At 38.9% G+C, this 21,774-nt stretch overlaps 1 protein-coding gene across 2 annotated transcripts; it reads left to right on the top strand.

Annotated features, from left to right (window-relative positions):
• The first annotated feature begins 110 nt into the window (after positions 1–110).
• On the top strand, positions 111–20,941 carry CRYZ (crystallin zeta). Of its 2 annotated transcripts, none has more exons than XM_016216821.2 (9): positions 111–192; positions 4,787–4,910; positions 6,235–6,387; positions 9,142–9,305; positions 12,708–12,759; positions 17,320–17,469; positions 19,157–19,258; positions 19,353–19,448; positions 19,848–20,941. In XM_016216821.2, the coding sequence occupies exons 2-9, from the start codon at positions 4,800–4,802 to the stop codon at positions 20,010–20,012; spliced, it is 993 nt and encodes a 330-aa protein (XP_016072307.1). In that variant the 5' UTR covers positions 111–192; positions 4,787–4,799; the 3' UTR covers positions 20,013–20,941. The 2 variants fall into 2 exon arrangements, with proteins under 2 accessions (XP_016072307.1, XP_016072308.1); XM_016216822.2 differs by having other exon boundaries at positions 139–192; positions 4,794–4,910.
• The last annotated feature ends 833 nt before the right edge of the window (positions 20,942–21,774 follow it).

Genomic DNA, 21,774 nt, shown 5'->3' with positions numbered 1-21,774 from the left:
GTGCTGGGAAGGCCCAAACTTCCTCGTCATTACGCACTCGCGAGAATCCCCCGGTGACTTCCGGGGGCGGAGCGGGGCGGGGAGAGGCGGGCGGGGCGGGGCGGAGCCGGCGGGGTGAAGACCGCCCGGCCGGCAGCCAGTGTTGTGGAATCCGTGGGCGGCCGCGTAGAGTCTGGTTCCCCTCTAGGACCGGTAAGTGTCCCTGAGAAGTTTAGGCCGTGCACCGCCCCGGCGTCATCTAGGAGCTGGTTCGTCTCCGGTTCCTGCAACCGCAAGGGGTCCCGGAGCTCCTCCTGCCCGGCCTGCCTGCTTTCCCAACAGATTTGCCATCTTTTGGAGAGACATGTGTAGGGTTGGTTTGTTGAAGTCTTGTTGCTCCGATCACCCCCACCTAGAATGATCTACAAAGTCAAAGAAATTACCAAACACCCTGTTAACACATCTTTGGATGTTTACGCAGCTCCTCCGGGAAACATCTCGTGACCAGGGAACGTGTGTCAATGATTGAACATTTTAAGGGCTGAAGTTTGGACTGTGGTTGGCAGCTGGTGGCCATGGCTGGGTGACCGCCTGGTCAGCAGCAGCAAATCCCCCCGAGCTCTGCCTCCCCACCCTGGGGAGCAGGCTGCCCAGCTCCGTCCAGCCCTCGCATCGGAGGACCTGCAGGGCTGTGGGAGGATCTGGTCGTAACTCCCCCTCCCCCGCCCTTACCCACGTGAGCTCGGGGATCCAGAGCTGCGAGCAACCTCGCCGAGGCCACGCAGCCGCCAAGAGACTGGTTCACGGCCACTTTTAATTGTTTAAGTTGCTTCTGGGTCAGGAATAATAATACATGAGCCATTCTTGATCCACAGCAGCACATTATGTAATGATTGATTATCTTTCCAAGTTTTTATTTTTTTTTATTTCTTGCCTAAACTTTTTATTTAACTTTACTTTTGCTTTTCTCTCATAATGTGCCTTTGCCCTGGCTTTGTAAATTGATCTGTGCAGTCCACGTTAAAATAGGTTTCTGGCATTTTCCCAATCCCTTTAACTTTCCTTTAAACCTAATGTGTTCAAGCGTAGCATGGAAGAAGATCACTGTTTGAGGAAGCATTTTAAGTTCTGAATTTCCTAGATTTGCAAAGTATGGTAGCCAACCTTTCATAAGTTAAAAAATAAAATCAAAAAGTAAAACCAAGGTACTTTTGGTGAAACTTTTAAAAGTTTATATTTGATAAAGAGAAAAACCTATTCGAAGTACAGTTTAATTAAAAGAACACAAGCAGTGTGACAGACCTGCTGACTGCAAATGATTTACTCTGAATAATAGTAAATAATATGACTGCATGCTCGGTGTGCTGTGACACACTCACCATGTGCTGCTGCTCCTACTCCTCACAGGGATACTATGCTAGGGAGTTTTGGCCTCATTTTACAGATAAGGAAATTCTTAGTTTTTCTAATAGAATGATGCCCTGTATATCTCTAGTGGATCCTCTAATTTATGGGCATCTGAGATAATTCAAATTGTAAGCATCTGCCTTGACCATAAAATACATAATCCTACCTTCAGGTTAGTTGAATTTCATATTTCTAACTCAGTCTGTCTCACTATCATCATAATAAAGTACATTGCTAAGAAATTAAGGGTCCTCTCTGTCAACATTTCAAAGGGTAAGATGAAAAAGATCATATGGTAAGAAAATAAAATCACCCAAAAACATTTAGGGTGTAGGACTTGGGTTTGAGTTCTGCTTCCGTGTGACCTTGGTGAGTCTCATAACCTCTTAGAACGTTTTCTCATCCATTAAATGGATGGTGATTTTATTTCTACTTCATATAGTTAAGTGGTGGTTTTAATAACTGTTTCTTCTCTACCTATTGTGAAAATAATTACATCAATGGATGTGAAAGATGTGCTTTTTAGAAGAAATCAGGTATTGCGGGGGCTTCAGAATTATAATTTCTATTTGTGTGTTGTATTTTTTTATTCTTTTTATTAAACCTTCTGACATAGCACCTGTATCATGAAGCAGATCATGATCCTGCCCGTAGCTGAGGGAGTTCAAAGGCAAGGAGTACAGATTGGAGCCTGATCAGTCATAGTGGCAAAAGCTCAGTGGGAAATAAGATCGCCAGAAGCAAAGTAGAAGACAGAGCTGTCAAGGTCATGCCTGTCTCTGTACAGGTGCCACAGGATAATGTGATAGTTTTGGACAAGGCACAGCATCTTCTACATCCAGCATTAAGGATGAGTCTCCTCCTTACTTTGTTCTTTTCTCCCAATTTAGCAAATGTCAAAATGTAGGGGAAAAAATGTACGTGCTAGATATTTTTGACAGATCCTATTTCAGGGTAATTTTGCTTTTATTATTTCTGCAGTTTTTTGAGGATAATAGTGATGTCTGTTGGTGAAAAGATAAATGTGCGTGCTTGAAAGTAATGAATAGGTAGGAAGTGGGTGGACGAGCTACAGTGGAAGAAGAGCTACAAATCTTACCTGGTGTGCGTGTACATGTGTGAGAAAATGAGAGTGAGCAGGAGCTGGGGAGGGGCTGAGGCATTTTCTCTTTGCCCTTTGTATTCTCTGAGTTTAGCACAGTGCCTCGCTTATGTATGTTCAAAAAATGCATGTTGAATGAATAACAGCCAATAATTGGTATTAATGTTTTGTTTAAATCATCCTCTGGACTGTGAACTCTTTGGGGCTAAGGACTTGTTTTTACAGCCAGAGTCCTGTACATATTGTGATAGTAAATCAAAGATGGTTACAGAATTGTAGAATTGAGAATATTTTAATGAATAAGAAATTGGAAAGGAGAAAATAGATGGGAAATGAATAATGGTGTCTTCTATACATCGGAGTAAACATTGGCCAGGTTCTGTACTTGATACTTGCCATGTCTCTAGCACAATAACCCTGAGTGGGAGCCCAGTTTTCACATGGAGAGGCTCAAAAGAGTCCACTGCCTTGCCCAAGGCCACATGGCTAGTAAGTGACAGAGCTGGGATTCATCCTGAGAGCTGTCAGATTTCAAAGCCCACACTTTCCCTAACACCATGTTGAAGACAGAAAGGAAAAAAAAAAGTTATTTCCAGAATGGAAAATGCTGATCTAGGCAACCCTCTTTCTTTATGTTTTATTTTCTTTATAGTTTTAGTTACTTGTCTAAGAAATACCCAGCTTGAGTGAAGGTGGAAATATAGTAGTGAGGCTGTTGAATGGTCTCTGCACAGGTCTTCTCACCCTCAGGGACTGTTTTGTGCCCCGCAGCACTCCTGGGGTTCTGCTTTTGCCTGCTTCTGCCCCCTTTGATTCGAGGGCTGCCCTTCAGGATGTATCATTGCCAAATAACCTTTCAGCAATGGAAATTTTACTTTCTCCTCCATGCTGGGTACTATAGTAAATCATTTTAAATAAAAGGTTTTTTAATGATGCAACTTTTGACTAATTATATTTAGAGCTTTCCATTAAGAACACCATCAAGCCTGGCTTGCCTGGCTCGGTGGTTGAGCATCAACCTGTGAACCAGCAGGTCATGGTGGTTGGATTCCCGGTCAGGGCACATGCCCGGGTTGCATGCTCGGATCCCCAGTAGGGGGTGTGCAGGAAGCAGCCGATCTATAATTCTCTCTCATCATTGATGTTTCTATCTCTCTCTCCCTCTTCTATCCTCTCTCTGAAATCAATAAAAAATCATAATTAAAAGAAAAAAAGAGCACCATCAAAATGCTTTTGATCTCCCTCCCCCATACCTGGGATGACATTTTATAGTTTGCATGGACTCTGCTTCTGAGTAGCCCTGTGTTGAGCTTCCATTCAATAAAAGTCTGAATTCTTTCATCTCAAGTCCTAGTGTCTGCAACTCTTTTTGAAAACTCTGAGTTTTAAAAGGTGGGAATATAGCATTTTAATGCTAACAGTGGTAGGCCAAAAAGGTTAACTTTAAGTTACCCTTTTAATTTATAAATGATGGCATACAAAGCAGTGTTTTAGTTTTTAATGTTTTTCCTCCTTTGTTAAAGTGAATGAACTTCATAAAGCCAAATGTTTCAGCATTGATAAATCTCAAAAACATAATGCTAAGAGGAAAAAGCAAGTTGCAGAATTAAGTACAGTATGATCCCATCCAAATGAAATTTGAAAACATGCAAAAAACAATAGCATATATTGCTTGGTAATACATTCACATGTAGTAGTGGGATAACATCATGCCTGGGAGTGATGAGCACTGAGTTTACGGTAATAATTAACTCATGGAAGGTGGGACAGACGTGGGTTTAGGGATGGGTCCCAGAGGCTTCCGTTATGTCTGTAATGTTTTATGTTTTTTAAATGTTAAGATTTGTTAAAGGTGGATGGCCGGTGAATGTGTTTATTATATCCTTTGTATTTCTTTATGTGTTTGAAGTAATTAATAATCTAACAAAAGAAGATCTATTTATCTAATGTTAATAAAACTTACATTAGCTCCTAAAATGTCCAAGATGTTGCAGCCCAAGCTTACACAAAAGGACACCTACGATATTCATTATGCTATACCTATCCAGATGTTTTTGTTTGCATGTCTGATTCCCTTGTTGAAGGCATTGAATCTCTACAGGAAATCATATGAAGTATTTTGCTTTGTAGCTGAAGGATTTGTAAGATGAAAGGTTTTTAAACATGAAATGAGATCAGTGGTAATCTTGTGATTTAAATTGTCATTTGAAAACCTGTTTGATCCGACCCTCCAGGGGGAAAAACACACATAGCGATAGCCTAGATACAATGGGACAATACACTAATTTTTTTTCTTAGTCTCTAGATCACCATGGCGACTGGACAGAAGTTGATGAGAGCGATTCGAGTTTTTGAATTTGGTGGACCAGAAGTGCTGAAATTCCAGTCGGATGTTCCAGTACCAGTTCCAAAAGACCATCAGGTGGAAATAATTACAGAGTATGAGCCTCTAGCACATCACATTAATATTCAAAAGAAGCAGACTCACAATGATTGGAAAGACACTGAATTAAGACAAAGTTTTCACTGTTTATGAGCTCTGACAAAGACTATAATTCTGATAATTAGTGAAGCAGAGATATGAAAAGGAATAACATCTTGTTATAAGAAGTTCAGAATTATCTGTTCAATGCAGTAGTTGGATTTTTCTGAATGGAGTCATAGTAGTTTTGAATAGTTATTCTATTATAAACTTTCCCAATTTTTATTTTGTGTATAATAAATAGGAAAACAATTTTCTTCTGCATGCCTGCTTTTCACATATGATTTAAGAGAATTTAAATGTAGAGCTTAATCATTTCTAGTAACTTTAACAATATACTTTTTCAATAAAAATTATATATTTTTATTACTGTACCTTGCATGGCTCCTGAGTCCTTTGCAAGTCATGAGAGTTTTTACAATTGGCCACAACCTATCTTTATAGATTTATTTCTTACCACTCCTCAATAGATGTTGGTGTAACAACATCAGCTTTATCTGGCTTCTCCAGGAGGCCCTTTCGTTCCTTCTATCTTTGCAACATAATAGTCCTTTAGCTTGAAATATAAGTTTTCTCCAATTCCCAGAGAATTTTATGCATTCTTTAGGGCCTAGTGCAAATACCACATCCTTTGAAATGCTTTCCCTTACTCTGACAGCAGAAGTAATTCTGTATTAAGGTTAAAATAAGCTCCTATAGTAGAAGTAACCTCAAAAATCTAATGAATCAACAATAGAAAATTATTTAATATTCACTAAAGTCCAAAATTCTAAAATATTGGTGAGTGGCTTTCCTCCAACAATGATTTAGGGACCCAGGCTTCCTCCATCATGTGGCAGAGCCACTTTAAACGCCTGTCTTCCGAGGTCACATGAAAGGGCAGAAGGGCAGTGTGGATTGCCTAGGAAGGTCTTTATGGGTCAGGCCTGGAAGTGGCTCTCATCATTTTTGTTCACATTCCCTTGGCTAGAACTCAATCATTTGGTTTCTCCTAACTGTAAAGGAGCCAGGAGGAGGAAGTAGACTTAATAACCACATAGACATCCCTGCTACCCATTCCCTCAATTATTTCCACCACTATTTTCTCAAAATGTTTTTAATACAGCACATAAACCATCCTGTCTTATATTTTTATTTATCTGTGGGTTTGCAAAACTGGAATGGAAGGCAAGGTTTTCGCTTCCATTTTTGTAGATCTCGTGATCATGACAGTCCTAGCATAGTTCCTGAACGCTCTGTGTAAACTAATACATTGCCATTGCAGGTTCTAATCAAAGTTCATGCATGTGGTGTAAACCCAGTGGACACATACATTCGCTCTGGTACTTACAGTAGAAAACCGCTCTTACCCTATACTCCTGGTTTAGATGTGGCTGGAGTAATAGAAGCTGTTGGAGATAATGTATCTGCTTTCAAGGTATTTCATTTTTAATTATTTCTATTTTAATGTAATATTTTTCCTTAAAATATTTTAACATAGTTTTAAAATGTGTCTGTATTTAAGTCTTTAAAAGAACACCCTATTACACAATTTCTGCCACATGGGGGACTCCTGTAGTAACAAAAGAAATCACCTTGTTTATCTGCATTATTGGAGTAAGTGCAGGGTCATTTCTGTATCTTCACATCCCCACAAAAATAAACAATGAACCTTTTGATTTAACAGAAATATGTAAGGACAGAAAGCAAGTAAGAAAATTATACTATTTCCTAACTCTTGATAATACACAATGCAACATAATTTCTAATACTTTTTCTAAATTTAGCTTCACAAAGTAAAGGGAATGCTAATTTTTTTGACTAATAAGTAAAAATGAAAAACTGCAAGGTCACTGTACATTTTCTGAGCTCTGACTCAGAGCAAGGTGATGGAGTCTATGAAAATGTTATGATCAGAGCTTTGTTATTTATATGCCCAAAGAGAGAGTGTATTCATGTTCTAGCATCTTTCCTCATAATTCCTTGACCTGCTCCACTTTGGCCACTCATTTATCCAAAATTGGACTGAGACAGAGAAGATTAACGTGGCCCCTGAACAGGAAGACAAGCAAATTCCTGCAGCTTTCCACTCCTCGGCCCGTGGCAATCTGGCTTCTGCCCCCATCGCTCCACTGAAATGATTCTTGCTAATGTCACTAATGGCATCTATATTGCTGAAGTTAATGGGCCCTTTTATGTCATTATCTCTCTTGACTTTTCTGTGACATTTGACATGCTCAGTCACTTACTTTTTGTTAAAAACAACTTTTTCTACAGCTTCTGTGACATCACTCTCCTTGTGTCCCCCCGCCTTTTCTTTCTGGGCACCCTTTTTCAAGCCTCTTTTTCTCTGGATGCTCCTCGAATCTTGGTATTGCCCAATGCTCCCAGTCCCTATGTACACCTCTGCTCTTTGGATGTATACCTTCTTCATGATGATCTCATGTACACCCATGTTTTCCATTATCACATGGATATCTTTTGCTTAGAATTTTCTTTTTTATATAGAAATTTCTAAATATTTTATTGAGGCAGTATTTTAAGCCCAACCAAATATTAAGTGCATGAAAGAACTATTTCCTATTCTTACTTTAGGGGCATATTGCGTCTTGTAGGCAATGAACATTTTCCTAGTATTTAGGCTCTTTAAAAAATGTTTATTTTATTATTATTTTTGTATTAGATAAACATTTAAAAAATTTTTTTCATTTACAGTTGACATTCAATATTGTATATTTGGTTCGGCTATATAGCATAGTGGTTAGACATTTGTATAATTTACAAAATGATCCCCCCGGTAAGTCTAGCTACTAAGCTCTGGACCTGTGGTGTCCAATACGGCAGCCACACTTAAATGGCTACTGGCTGTTTAAAATTCGAAATTAAATTAAAATTAAAAAATCATTTCCTCAGTCACACTAGCAACATTTCCAGTGCTCACTAGCCCCATGTGTCTAGCTTTCCTGTTGGACGATGTAGAGGTAGAACATTTTCATCATCACAGAAGGTCATGCTGGAGAGCATGGCACCCATGTGGTCCAGTTCCAGAACTGCTTTCTCAGTGTGTCTAAGCTGAGCTCATTCTTCTCTTGCTTCATCTCTGCATATTGCTGTTACCTTTCCAGATCTCTTAATTATAGGGCAATTTAAACATATTGAGCATTATTTATTGCCTTAATGTTTTGCTTATTCCAAGGAATATTTACTTTTTTTTTCCCCCCCAAGAAAGAGAAGTTAGGGCAGATGTCCATAGTGTGCAGTCTAATTTTCCTAGTGTTCAGGCCATATTGGGCAGTCCTATGATGCTTATATAGTGCTTTATCTCACCCTCAGTTATGCATCTGCTCCTCAATAGTAAGGGCCACCAGACGCTTGGTGAGAGTTTGCTGCTCCTGGTGCTGTGACAAGTAGAGACTCCTGTCCTGGCTCAGACTGCTGGCAGGATCCAGGCATAGTGTCCTGCTTTTTGGTGTACACATGCAAAATGGAGGAGATGCAGAGGTGAAGAAATCAATGGAAAGTATTTAGAGCAGGTCATTGGTGTGCAGAAGAAACCTTACATTTTGTTTCTTCTCCTTAGTATTTTGGGCATAAATGGTTTTGTTAACTGCCACTTACTGTTTGATCTGAGCAAATTACTGAACTTCTTTTTACCTCAATTTCCTTTTCTGTACAGTGGGATTAATCTAAAGTGGAGATAATAAAAGTACTTGCCTCTTAAGCCGTTGTGAAGATGAAATTAGATACTTTTCATAAGTCACTTAATAGAGTACCTAGCACAGCGCGCTCTCAGTAAAGGTCAATTAGCAGCGTTAGGCCTTTCTGGAGGTTCCCTTTCCTCTTATTTTTTTCTATTTCTCATATTTTTTCTTCTCACTGGTTCCCATTAATGAAATATTTTAAAATATTCAATATTTAAAGTTATTTTTATGAGACCCTAAAATGTAGAAAACACTATATAAATACTCATTTCTTGTTATAAAGGTTGCATTAAAAAGGGTTGTAGCTCAGGGTGTTCACTTCATAAGTTATATAAATGTCTAATCACTATGTTGTACACCTGAAACTAATATAATATTGTATTTTATTATACTGTAATTAAGAAAAAAGTTTGAAAGGATCATTAAAAAACTATTGTACCCATTTTGATATCATTTTTAATCCCCGACATATTAATTTATTGCTTCCTCAGAAAGGTGACAGAGTTTTCACTACCAGCACGATCTCGGGGGGCTATGCAGAGTTTGCTGTTGCAGCTGATGACACTGTTTACACACTGCCAGAAAAATTGGACTTTAAACAAGGAGCTGCCATCGGTGTCCCATATTTTACTGCTTACCGAGCTCTGCTCCACAGGTAATAACACTCTGTCAATTATATAACCAACAACAAAGGAGGGCAGCATTAATTGCTTTTCTTCTTACCATCTGTCTATCATTTTGGGGTACCATTTAGTTACCGTTAAGCTTTTATGAAGTGGAAATTGCTAATTTGGGTGATTGTTCTAATTACTGGGGATAAAAAGAAGAGCAAAATACTGTCTTTATAGCCAAGATGCTCACAGTTTAGTGATGGAGGTAGACATAAGAGTAAAAACAGTTATATACAATATGGAAATGATGATGTGCATAGGGATTTATGGGATCACAAGGGATGTGCCTATGGTGATGAGGTAGGGCTTCCTGGCAAGGTATAAGGTGTGGATTATTTTAAAGCCGTGGTTCAAAAATCTTGTTATCCAACTATGAAAACTAATTGCTGTAGTTTAAAAGTACAGTATAGGGCTGTGCCCTAGACCCACGGGTCAGTTTCCATAGCTGGGACATGAGAATCTATATTTTAATCAAATACCCTGGGTATTTGAAAAGGATCAGAGGGAATTAGCCTGGGAAAGAGCTGGGAGGGGAGAGGGAATTCTAGACAATGGGAGTAGTTGGTGTGTGGGGGAAAACATGGTATCTGGGGAGAGCTAGAGAAGTTTGGTTTTGGTGGATAGAAGATTTTAAGGCAAAGAATGGCAAAAAATAAGTAATCTCAATAAATGTTAGCTGTCATCACCACATATGTAGGTTTCAGATTGTAAAAGCTAGATTATAGAGCTCACACATTGTTCTGTCAGGGACTGGGAATTCTTGAAATGTTTTATTCAGGAGAGTGATATTGTCATATTCACTTTTCAGCTATGTGAAGAATAGATTTGACCACAGGAATGGAGAAGGAGATGAGAGGGTCTTATAGGAGTATCTTCTAGGCAAAATACCTCTGGGCAAAAGCAAGGGTCATGGGAGGGGTGGGGAGGAAAGGACAACTATTTAGAGTTAAAATTAGGAATATTTGGTGACTGCACATTGAGAATGAGGTAAAGGAAGAGCTTAAAAATACTTCTAGCTTGAGTAATATTTAACTGTGACTTAAAAAAAGGGGGACAGGGGAAGTTTCAAAGGGAAGCTGAGTTAAGTTTTGAATTGAAACTAAGACAGACATCCTAATGGGAAGTCCAGCAGGCTGTTGGATGAAAGAGCTGGAAGCTTGAAGGCTGGAGGTATACATTTGAGGACATCAGCATTTGGGTGAGAGTTGACAAGATGAAAGTGATTGAATTCCCTCACGGAGTGAGAAGAACAGTGGAGTGAGAATCAAAACTTAGTGAGCATCAACATTTAAGGGTGTAGTCAGAGGTGGGGGACAGAGTCCCAAGAAAACCAAAAGAAGTATATTCCAAGACCAAGAGAGTTCAGAAGTCATGATGTCCATTAAACATCTGTTAAGCTCATAGCTTTGAAGATAGGAAGACCTGGGTTGGAATTCTGTCTTCACCTACTACTAGCTTTATGACCTTGATCGAGTTACTTCCCTGTCTCAGCTTCAGTTTAATAATTTGAAAACTAACAGCACCTTCCTCATAGGGGTGTGGCAAGAATTAAATAGAGCCTGGCACAGAGTAAGTACTCAATCAGTGTTGATAGTGTTAGGGGTCATAGTGGATTTTGCTGCTAAGGAGGGAAGCTAGCTGCCAAATGCAGCAGTGTTTGGAAAATAGTTGGACTTAGCAATTAAGAGGTCATTGGCAACTTTAGTGATACTATTTTTAGTACAGTGGTGGAACAGAAGCTGATTGAGTGGGTTGAGGAAGGAAGAAGAAATTGATTCCTTGAATGGAGACTACTCTTTTATAAAGTATATATATATGTATGGAGAGAGAGAGAAAGAGAGAGAGAGAGATTGATTTTAAGGAATTGGCTCATGTGATTGTGGGGACTTGGTAAGTCTTAAAAAAAAAAATTCTGATAGGGTGGACCAGCAGGCTGGAGACTCAGGGAAGAGTTTCAGCTAAGTCCAAAGGCAATCTGTTGGCAGAATTCCTTCTTGTTCTATTAAAGCCTTCATCTGATTAATGGAACACAATCTGCTTTACTCAAAGTCTACTGATTTAAATGTTAGAAACATTCAGAATAATGTTTGACCAAAATCTGGCACCCTGGCCCAGCCAAGTTGACACATAAAATTAACCATCACAATGACTCCACACAAGGATAGGATCATAGCAGTGGGGATCCTGCAGAGGGCTGGCCTGCTTTTCTGCACCCACACAGTCCCAGGGATTTAGGAGAATGTGCAAGTAGTGTTTGGGGGGTTGTTTATAAGATTCTTTTTAATTTGTTGGGAAGTATTTCATAGCCCATAGTATAACATTAGTAATCCTAGTCCCTTACATTTGTATTTTACCTTTGAAAATGTCAAAGTGTTTTAGTAATAGTTATCACAGTTTATCATTCGAAACCCTCAGTTTAATTCACTATCCTCAGTCCCCGTATCTCCAAGCAAGAACATTGGAGAAAGCTTCATTTATTGCTCACAATTGCCATTTGCCAGCTGTTAGTGCACAGCCTTGAGCAGGACTCCAGGTTACTGTGTTCTCACTCTCGGAGTGAACATAATGTCTGTAGGGCCACCCCCTGTTGTTCTAGGAAGTAAGAGATCCTCTCTGAGAGTCAGATCTGGATCATACAACAGCTGCTGGCTTGTGATATTAGCACTTGTCCATCTGCAACAATAAAGGATCCCCTATCTGTCTTGCTGCGTGTTCCTTGTTTTCAGTATATTAGAAAAGTAGTGATATGAACCAGAAGTAAAACACCTATGTCATCTCACCAGAGGATCTGGACATTTTAGGGGTGACATGGGAAGCTTTGTGACAGGATTTATTGTATTTCTTATGCTTGAATCATTGCTGACTCAGTATTGCTTTATGAAATGAGGGCTTAAAGGCTGGTGCAACCTGATGTTTGAAGACATGGAAAAGTGGAAATGTTTTCCTACATAGTGTAGCTGCTGTGTTGACTTGGGCAGTGCTCTATGCCACAGAATAAAGACTGGCTATAATGGACCTGTTTTGAGGTGCTTCCTGTGGAATCAATGAGAAACTCCAGTTCCTCTGGCTTCAGCAATTTCACTTAATGTACCTGGAGGGACTGTCGCCTTTCAGATGGGAGCACCGTGATGTGATTCTGGCATCCAGCACAGTGCCTGGCACGTAATAGACTCCTAATAAACACTTGTTGAATAAATAAATGAACTAAAGCTTTTGTTTATCTGTGGCGCTGAAGAATCATTGTTTGATCCTCTGGAGCCCAGAGAATATCTCACAGTGAGTTTCCCCTTTGGGTGTAGGGTAGCATTTCCGTGAGAATAATTAAAAATACCTGAGCTTAATTAGCTTTAAAGTATGGTGATGAACCTGTGCTTTTTCTTTTGCAGTGCCCGTGCAAAAGCTGGAGAAAGTGTTTTGGTTCATGGTGCTAGTGGGGGAGTAAGTATTTTTTTTAAGTTTATTTTTAAATGAGCGTTCATGTGTGGGTTTCACATTTAAGTCAGTTTTAAAAGACAAATTCGTGAATATAGCCAAGGGTGCTTTTTCCCTTTACGTAGCAAAGCTTCTTTAAGTTCTGTCTTCTGAAGGTGATTCATTGTCATTACTTTAGCATTTCTTGGGTAATAAACTCATCAGATCACTCCACTGAAAATAGATTAGGTTTTTTACCTGTGCTGAGTGTGGACCAAGGTAAACTGACTTTGTTTTTGCCTTCAAGCGGCACATCTTAAAAGAATACTTATTTAGGATTTTAAACAGTTCTCTAAAGTGAATATTAATTCCATATTCCCTTAGATGAGGAACTAAGGCTCATTAAAGTTTTACATATGTTGCCCTAGACAGCACTGCAAAGCCATACTGAATCCTCTGCCCTTTCTATCTCAACTTCCTGGGCCTGCCCACTGTGCTTTGGTGACATTCGCAGAGTGCAGAGTATACAGCTGAGTCCTTAGCACCACAACCCATGGCTTAAAATGCTAATGGAGGATGTGGCGAAGTGAGGACTCAGAACTATGAAATAAGCCCTTTAGTGAAGTCACCAAACGATTGAAGGGCTGTCAGAAACCTCTTCAAGAAACATGCTGTCAATCTGCCTTTGAGGAGCTTAGAGGAAAAGTTAAGAGTTCTGAGGTCAGAATTTAACAAGAACTCCATATGACCTCTATCCTGCAAGGAGAGGTTTTAGAAATTTTGGAGACAAGATTTCACAATTTTAACACACAGGGCCTAGGGCTGGAAGGCTCACCTTGAGGAAGCTGGTTAACCCTTCCAGAGCACTACATATTTTGGACAGTAGATTGAAAGAAGTCACCTATTAAGTGGCACACTGTCTCCGGAATAATGAGTGGCATCCTGAAAATGTGAATTTACCGTTAAAGGTGGCCGGGTAATGCAGAGAATTCAGTCCATTGTGTTTCTATTACTTTAGATAGATGAATTGCAAGGTTTCACACCCAGCTCCCGATGTACCGCAAATAGATCAATTCTGAAGGATTTCACAGATCAGACTATTGACTAAAAGGCACCAAGATTGTCCTTATGGTGCTTGAGAAAATATGACAAATATACCTTGTTAAGAACCCCTGTTGTTTAGCTTCACCAAAAAGGCTATTTTGGGGTTAACTTAAATTTAACCCTAAACAACTAAAAGCTCTGTCAAACATGCATTTAAATTGCTTTGGCTTTCAGGGAGCTCACCTTGTACTCTCTATAGAAGGGAGAAAATTTAATAGGAAAGGGAGACAAAATCTCTTTTTATTCCCTTTTCCCTCTTGTAAAAAGCCCAGTGGCTTCACCATGATTTTTTTAAAGGCAGAATCCACACTGTTCTCTGAGCTGGCTGAGTTTGTTAAATCCTCAGCTGGCAGGGATAGACTGGCGACCTGGTGTGTGAAGCGCTTCTGATCTCCCTGCCCTGTCAGAGGGAAACAGTACCGGGTTTTTCTTGCTTCTGTTTGTACTTTCTGTCCTCATTTAATTCAGATTTCTTTGTGATTATGCTCTGTATTTAAACTGATGTGGAATTTATGAACACAGCTATTATCCAGATGTGTTGCTGGGGAGTGCCCTATTATAGTGTCAGCAAAATAAATAGAAGACAAATGGTAAACACATAATGATATATAATCTATTGAGAGTATGGCTGGTATAATTGTTGACAAGAATAGAATAAATGGTGCCTTTAAAATAGCTATTGAGTGCCCCTTTAAAGTAGTTAGAGCCTAAGGAGATACAGTTACATTAGCTCCTAGGCTAAAATGTGGTTTTAGTAAAGGCCTTTTTTTTAACTGAAATTTTAAATTGAAAATTAAAGTAGTAAAAATTGATCATGCTAATAACCCCATAGTGTATTGTATTTCATGAAGTTGAATGTCTGTCTCACTCCTCAGACAGTGAGTTCCATGTGTTTGTTTGTTTTGGTTAATTCAAACAAATTCCTGTCATAACCCAGATGAGTTCAGGCTTATCGTGCCCATATGCCATACTGTCTTTACGGTCTCTCTCAAGCCTGGGAGTTTGTGATACTGTTACAAGTTTTATTAGGTTCCATTATCATTTTTCATTTTACTTCTTTTCTATCATGCCCAATCCATAATGATTCTGTCTTCCTCTAAATCAGTTGTTATCAATAAGGGGTAATTTTGCATCAGCCCTCCTTTTCTTTCAGGGACATTTGGCAGTGTCTGGGGACATTTTTGGTGGTTGTGTCTGGGTAAAGGGTTCTGTCATTTGGTGGGTAGCAGCTAGACATTCTGCTAACCAGCCTTCAATGCACAGGATAGCCCCCAAATGAAGAATTATCTGGCCCCAAATGTCATTAGTGTCAAGTTTGAGAAACTTGCTCTAAATATGTGTACACTTATCTGTACTCTCCATTTGGCATGTAATCAAACATACATGGCCTAGTATTATAATTTAAATAATTGCTTATATCTATATTTCTAAAATATTATCTCTCATTTATACTGAGCACATTTTTTTTGGTGATCTAATGATTTCATCTAATCCCGTGGCTTTAAATACCATCTGTAAACTGATAAACCTCAGATTTATTATTTCCAGCTCTAAACTCCCTGAGCCCATACCCATAGTGAGCTGATTATGAACGTCATCAGTCAGGTGAGCAATACAACTCGGCATGTTCAAAGTGAATCCTTGATGCTTTCACAAACTGGGTCCTGGGTAGGTTAATGGGATAACCTACCCAGTTAATCTGGCCAAAGACCTAGGAGACACCCTTGGTTTTTCTCTTTCCTCACATCCCACAATTTCCCTTCAGTGCTAAACTGTATCTGAACTTGTTGTGATTCTTCCGAGTGTCGCCACCTTAGTCCAAGCCAGCTTCACCTCTTATCTTGACTGTTAAGTCAGCTGATAACTGGTCTCCCTACTCTTTATTTCCCTGCAGCCTTCTTTTTTGCCTTTCATATGACTTGAGTGTTCTTTTTAAAGCCTAAATCAGATCTTGTTCAACTTAAGCTCTCTGGTAACTCTTCATGGTTCTTTAATGTAATGCAAACCTTTACCCCAAAGGCTGTGTGTGGCTCAGCCTAGCCTCCCTGTGCCCCTCTGGCCTCTTCCACTCTCTCCCATGTGCCCCTCAAGCTACATTGTCCCTCTTTCTTCTGAGCACCGCAGCCTCATTCCCACTTCACCAAGTTAGCCATGACCATTCTGCCTACAGCATTCTCCATGTTGCTTCCCAGCTCTTCACATGGCTTGTCCCTCACTTCATTTGGGTCTCATCTCTTCAGAGCAGCTTTCTAACACAATAGGCTGTTTTATTTTTTTCATACTTTTTATTTTCTGAATTTACTTTGTTCATGTATTTGTTTCTGTGTTTATCGTCTTCCCTCTTCTTTAGAATGTAAGTTTCTTGCATGAAGTACCATGTCTAGCACATAGTAAACACTCAATAAAGGTTTATCACATAGATGAATAAATTAATTTGCCCATGTACTTGTCTCTTCCACTTAACTGGTAGAGGCCTTAGTTTTTTTTTAATATATTTTTTTATTTCAGAGAGATGAAGGGAGAGATAGAAACATCAATGATGAGAGCCATTGATCGGCTGCCTCCTGCACGCCCCCTACTGGGGATCCAGCCCACAACCTGGGCATGTGCCCTGACTGGGAATTGAACCTCGATCTCTTGGATCATAGGTCGATGCTCCACCTCCGAGCCATGCTGGCTGGGCATGTTACATAGTATTTTTTCCATGAACAGTTGAAATATGAAGTCAGTGAACATATTTTGATCATCTCTAACACTGTACCTTTGCACAAAACTAAGTAAACATTTTGATGCAGTGTTTAAAAACTCAAGCTCTGCAGTGTGATTTGGTCTAGCTCCTGTTTCCATCTCTGTGACCTAGGCAAGTTACTTACACTTTATAAGTTTCATTTTTCTTATCTGTAGAGTAGGGACAATAATTATATCCCCTTCATAGGCTCCTTGTGAGGATGAAGTAAAGTGATGGATAGAAATTACTTAGTGTCCAACCCGGCACATTATAAATGCTTAATAAAAGTTACCTGTTGTTCTTATTTCTTCATTTACACTTGAAGCTCTTTATCAATAGGGTAGGACTTAGAAGAACCTTCTGCTCATTATCTATATTTAATGAATGTTTGCAAGGATGCAGAGAATCCAACAATATCGGGTTAAGAGAACAAACTGGCTGTTGCCAGATGGGAGGAGGTTGGAGGGCTGGGTGAAGGGATTGAGAAGTACAAATTGGTAGCTATACGGTGTCACAGGGATGTAAAGGACAGCACAGGGAACACAGTCAGTAATATTGTAATAACTATGTATGGGGCCAGGTGGGTCCTAGACTTGTCGGGAATCACTTCATAACTTGTAGATGTCTCATCACTATGCTGTACACCTGAAACCAATATAAAATAATATTGAATGTCGGCTGTAACTGACAAATAAAAAAATATGCACCCTCCCCCTAAAAAATGAATAAAACTGCTGGGTTTTTTTGTTTTTCAGGTTGGACTAGCAGCGTGCCAAATTGCTCGAGCTTATGGCCTAAAGGTTTTGGGCACAGCTGGTACTGAGAAAGGGCAAAATATAGTTTTGCAAAATGGAGCCCATGAAGTGTTTAATCACAGAGATGCTAATTATATTGATAAAATTAAGGTAAACTGTTCTTCAGTTTTATAAAAATAAAATTTTGTTACTTGGGAGACTTATAGTTTGTTTTATAAGTTCTTTTTAACCACTCTTAAAGTTGTTTGTCCTTTTTTTTTTAATGCTTATGTTTTTTATGCCTGTGTGTTTTAATTTAAAAAGCAGAGCTGCCTAATTTGTAAACCTTCACTCTTATTCTGTCTTGTTTATGTTTATCAAATAAGATTTAGCCTCTCAAGTCTTAAAGCTATAAACATTTGTACTCCTAATGCAAATCACAGTTTAAGTAAGTCCCCAGCTTTATATTTGCACCTGTGAGGTGTTATTAATGTCATTTCTATTGGTGTAAATTTTCCTGGAAGATGAGGCATCCTCAGATTACCAACTGGATCTGGCTAGCCTAGGGAATCACGCTTGTTTGTTAACTGGGTGCTTTGGAGGAATAATCGCTACTTCATCCAAAGCAGTGAGGCAGCATTTAATTAGTTGTTGCATATATTCCATTACTATAGTAGAATTCAAGCAGATTCCAAAGCTCTACGTTTGTGCTCTGGCAGCAATTTACTAAACACTGATTGCTTTGCTAATCCTCAAACTACTTGCTCACGTAGAGAAAGAATTAGAGTTTTCCAGATACTGATTACTGTGTGAACTAAGAATTAGAGTTTTCCAGGTACTGATTACTGTCATCACAAACTAAGGAAAGGATGAGCGAGAGTTTGTTTATTAGCACTAAATCATATTGCATTACAATGTCCTCTCTCCTACCTCTTTCTCTCCCCTGCGCCCACCTTCCCAAATACATGCTCCAGGCCGGCTAGGCTCAGTCCCTACATCTCTGCATTTGTTTCTCCTGTCTGGGCTGCCTCTGCCTCATATCTAGCTTCCTCCTCCTCCTCTTTCTTCCTTCTTGCTCAAGAGACTCCTATTCATCCCTCAGGGACCGCGCATCATCTCTGTGGGACTTTCAATGAGCATTACAGCTGATCAGAGTTGTAACTTTTTCTTTTTTCATAACCTGTGGATTATTTCTGCTAATGCAGCACTTAGCTGTTGCATTATAGCTATGACTGTGTATTTTCCATCTTTCTCCTCAGCTTTGTTTTGAGCTTCCTATTTCCATCTTTGAATTCCCAGTACCTAGCACCATGCCTGGCACCTGTATTCATTTTTCTTAAATAAAATTAGTATAAGGTAGTTATGTATAGTGTATTTAAGAGCTAGTTTTGGATGTTGGGAGCCAACACCTGAGAGCCCAAATAAAATAGTGTACCAAGCTTAGAACAAAACTGAATGCACACAAAAAAGGCCTGCAACTCCCAGTAGGAGTTTGCTTTTCATTTATCTGTTTCTCTATGAAAATACATTTTAAAGATAGAAAATTTTCAACTAAGGAAAAAGTATTTTGTAGTCAAGCTGAGTCTAAGCACCTGAAAATTCTAAACAAATTTTATTTTGTTATAGCAATTTATTTTGTACAAATCTTCATCATCTTAGCTGTTGTGTCTCATACTTTGGAATTACATCATCACTGTATAATTAGTTCATTTTAAATTTTGCATTATTAGTCTTAAAAATGTGCATTTTTATATCATTTGAAACATATTTTTGTAATACATGGGACAGTGATAACTATTTTATAGGTTTTATTAACTTGTTCTCTTAACTTATTTTGCATTATATTTATATTATATAGGAATCTGTTGGCGAAAAAGGAATTGATGTTATTATTGAAATGTTGGCTAACGTAAATCTTAGTAATGATTTGAATCTTCTGTCATATGGAGGACGAGTAATAGTAAGTATTTTTTTTAACCACTTTGAAGTTTTGTCATAATTTAACACTATTTTGCAGTAATCTTTAACTGTAGACTTGTTGCTCTTCGTAATAGGTTGTTGGCAACAGAGGTCCTATTGAAATAAACCCGCGGGACACCATGGCCAAGGAATCCAGTATAATTGGAGTTGCTCTCTTTTCATCAACCAAGGTAGGACAAGGGGCCATCCTTATTTGGGAAACTTTAACACTGATCAGTTTGCCTAGTCAGGCAGCCTGAAAGTTTAAGACTAGATGTGTGCATTAAGAATTGGTCACCAGATGATAATGAGGGCAGCAATGTGATTTATTTTCCCAGTCAGGACACTTAAGAGAGATTCTTTTAGTAATTACTTCAGGACAATAAGTGTTTTGTAACCTGATACTGTCTCAGACAAATTGAACTTATGGTTACCCTATAGAGGGCTACTTTTTCTGTAGTTCTGGACAAGTCAACAAAAGCCACACATTTGTAAGAAACTGCTTTCTTAGATTCCGAAAATATGTAATGCTTCTGAAAATCAATTTATATGTTCCGTTAACAAAAAAAAAAACGTTTTCTTTCTCTTAGGAGGAATTTCGGCAATCTGCAGCAGCCCTTCAAGCTGGAATGGAAGTTGGTTGGTTGCGACCTATAGTAGGTCCTCAGTATCCATTGGAGAAGGCGGTTCAGGCTCATGAAAAAATCATTCATAGCAGTGGGGCTACTGGAAAAATGATTCTCCTCATATCATGATTCATTCTGTCATGTATTTCTTATGTAATTAGAGGTTTCTTATCCTACTTTTACTTACACTATCTTTGCTTTAATTGGCATTCATTTGTTTCAGTGAGTTTCTGACATTAAAAAACAAGATTTATCTTTAGAGATCCTGGGCATTAGAGTACAATTTATGTTATAGCTGGCAATTCTGAATGCCCTTGACCTGTAATCAAGCATTCCTAGTAGAAGGTAGAGTGTTGTGGTCATTGGCATTGGGGCACATTGTAGAAATTCCTGATACCTGGTCATTAATTTCATACCTTTGACTAAAATATGCTAATTAAAAATAAGAATACTTGATTTCCAAGCCTACTTCTCCTTAGAAAGTTTCCTTCATCTCTGCTTAGCCCAGAAATGTATTAGACTCTGAAGATTTTCTGGACTAAACAAGATCCCTTGTCCAAGCTAATCTTATCTGGATCTACAAGTCTCTCGAAAGGGCAAGATAAACAATGTCTGTTAGTTTTCCAATATTTACCAAATACTGTACTAGAACATCCACTATGTTCATGGTTGATTACCAGTGATCCATATATTCTATGAGGACAGCATCCTTTTCTTTGGTGTAATGTGATGCTAGTTACATAGTCTCCAGATAGATACTTCTTGACTGACTTGATTTCAAATTAGATTGAGAATTATCTGTTTGTATGATGGGGGGGTCACATATTTAAAAAAATAAATAAATTTGACACATTAATAATTATCTGATTTTTTCTTATCACATAGTAACCTGCAATGATTCTATAGGAAATTAAAAACTGTCTTTATCTAGTTCGTCTTTATATTATACTTGCCCTACTTCACTTTTACAGAGCTCCTTAATGGTCACATTCTAACAGTGTTCTGTGCTGGAAGTCTTTATCTAAACCAAATAAAGAGATGATTGCTTAGAAATCTTGCCATCAATATTATGACCAAGGAAGTGAAGTTTGATTGTGAATTTTGTTCTTGTTTTTCCTCATGTGAACACGCCTCCTATCTGTTGTAGCATCATGTGGTTGGTTCTCTTGACCTGATTTGTTCTCTTGAATGACAGTCATGTTTCTAGTCTGAACATGGAATTCTGCTTTAATAGTGAACAGAAAACACTGCTAACTTCTATGACTGAGGGCTATATTGGCTTCTGGCTGTGTGTGCCGTGGCTGAAGTGTTTTTGCTATTAGCATTTTTCAAGTTCATTCACTATTTCTTTTATAGGTTAGTGTCCTGTGAAGTAACATATTTGAAAAAGTGTTAAAAAATCAGTGTTGCCCTGGCCGGGTGACTCGGTTAGTTGCAGCATTGTCCATACAGCAAAAGTTTGCAGGTTCAATTCCTAGTCAGGGTACATATCTAGGTGGCAGCTTCCATACCCAGTCGGGGTGTGAACAGGAAGCAACTGATCAATGTTTCTCTCTCACATCACCGTTTCTCTCCCATCCCCTCCCCCCAAATCAATAAAAGCCAAAAACACATCCTCTGGTGAGGATTAGAAACAAAACAATGTCATGATTCTAGAAACGAGCATGTTATATACATCCTAAAAGGGAAGATTCCTTCCTATACAAAAAGATAAAGAAATCATTATTCTGTAAAAGTCAGAATCTTTTTTGGTGCTCTTGTTGGAGGGCCTACCTCTCAGGTCCTTTCGGGACCCTCCCTCCCTGTCAGGCCAGAGCTATGATGGTTATAGCACTGTGGGCAGCTTGGAATTCGCCAGCAACCCCCTGGGTCCTCTGGACTACAAGGATCA

This window comes from Miniopterus natalensis, chromosome 9 (assembly GCF_054644295.1).
Source record: "Miniopterus natalensis isolate mMinNat1 chromosome 9, mMinNat1.hap1, whole genome shotgun sequence".
In the NCBI taxonomy this organism is placed as follows: Eukaryota; Metazoa; Chordata; class Mammalia; order Chiroptera; family Miniopteridae; genus Miniopterus; species Miniopterus natalensis.
Note: the sequence above shows the minus strand (reverse complement) of the source record. Positions and strands in the feature narration are given on the sequence as shown.

What these genes read in the sequence shown, in the direction of transcription:
- CRYZ (XM_016216821.2), top strand. Translation starts at nt 4,800, where the DNA reads ATGGCGACTGGACAGAAGTTGATGAGAGCGATTCGAGTTTTTGAATTT. An exon ending in ATAATGTATCTGCTTTCAAG is followed by an intron (nt 6,388 to 9,141) that starts GTATTTCATTTT and finishes TTGCTTCCTCAG; the next exon opens with AAAGGTGACAGAGTTTTCAC. An exon ending in TACCGAGCTCTGCTCCACAG is followed by an intron (nt 9,306 to 12,707) that starts GTAATAACACTC and finishes TTTCTTTTGCAG; the next exon opens with TGCCCGTGCAAAAGCTGGAG.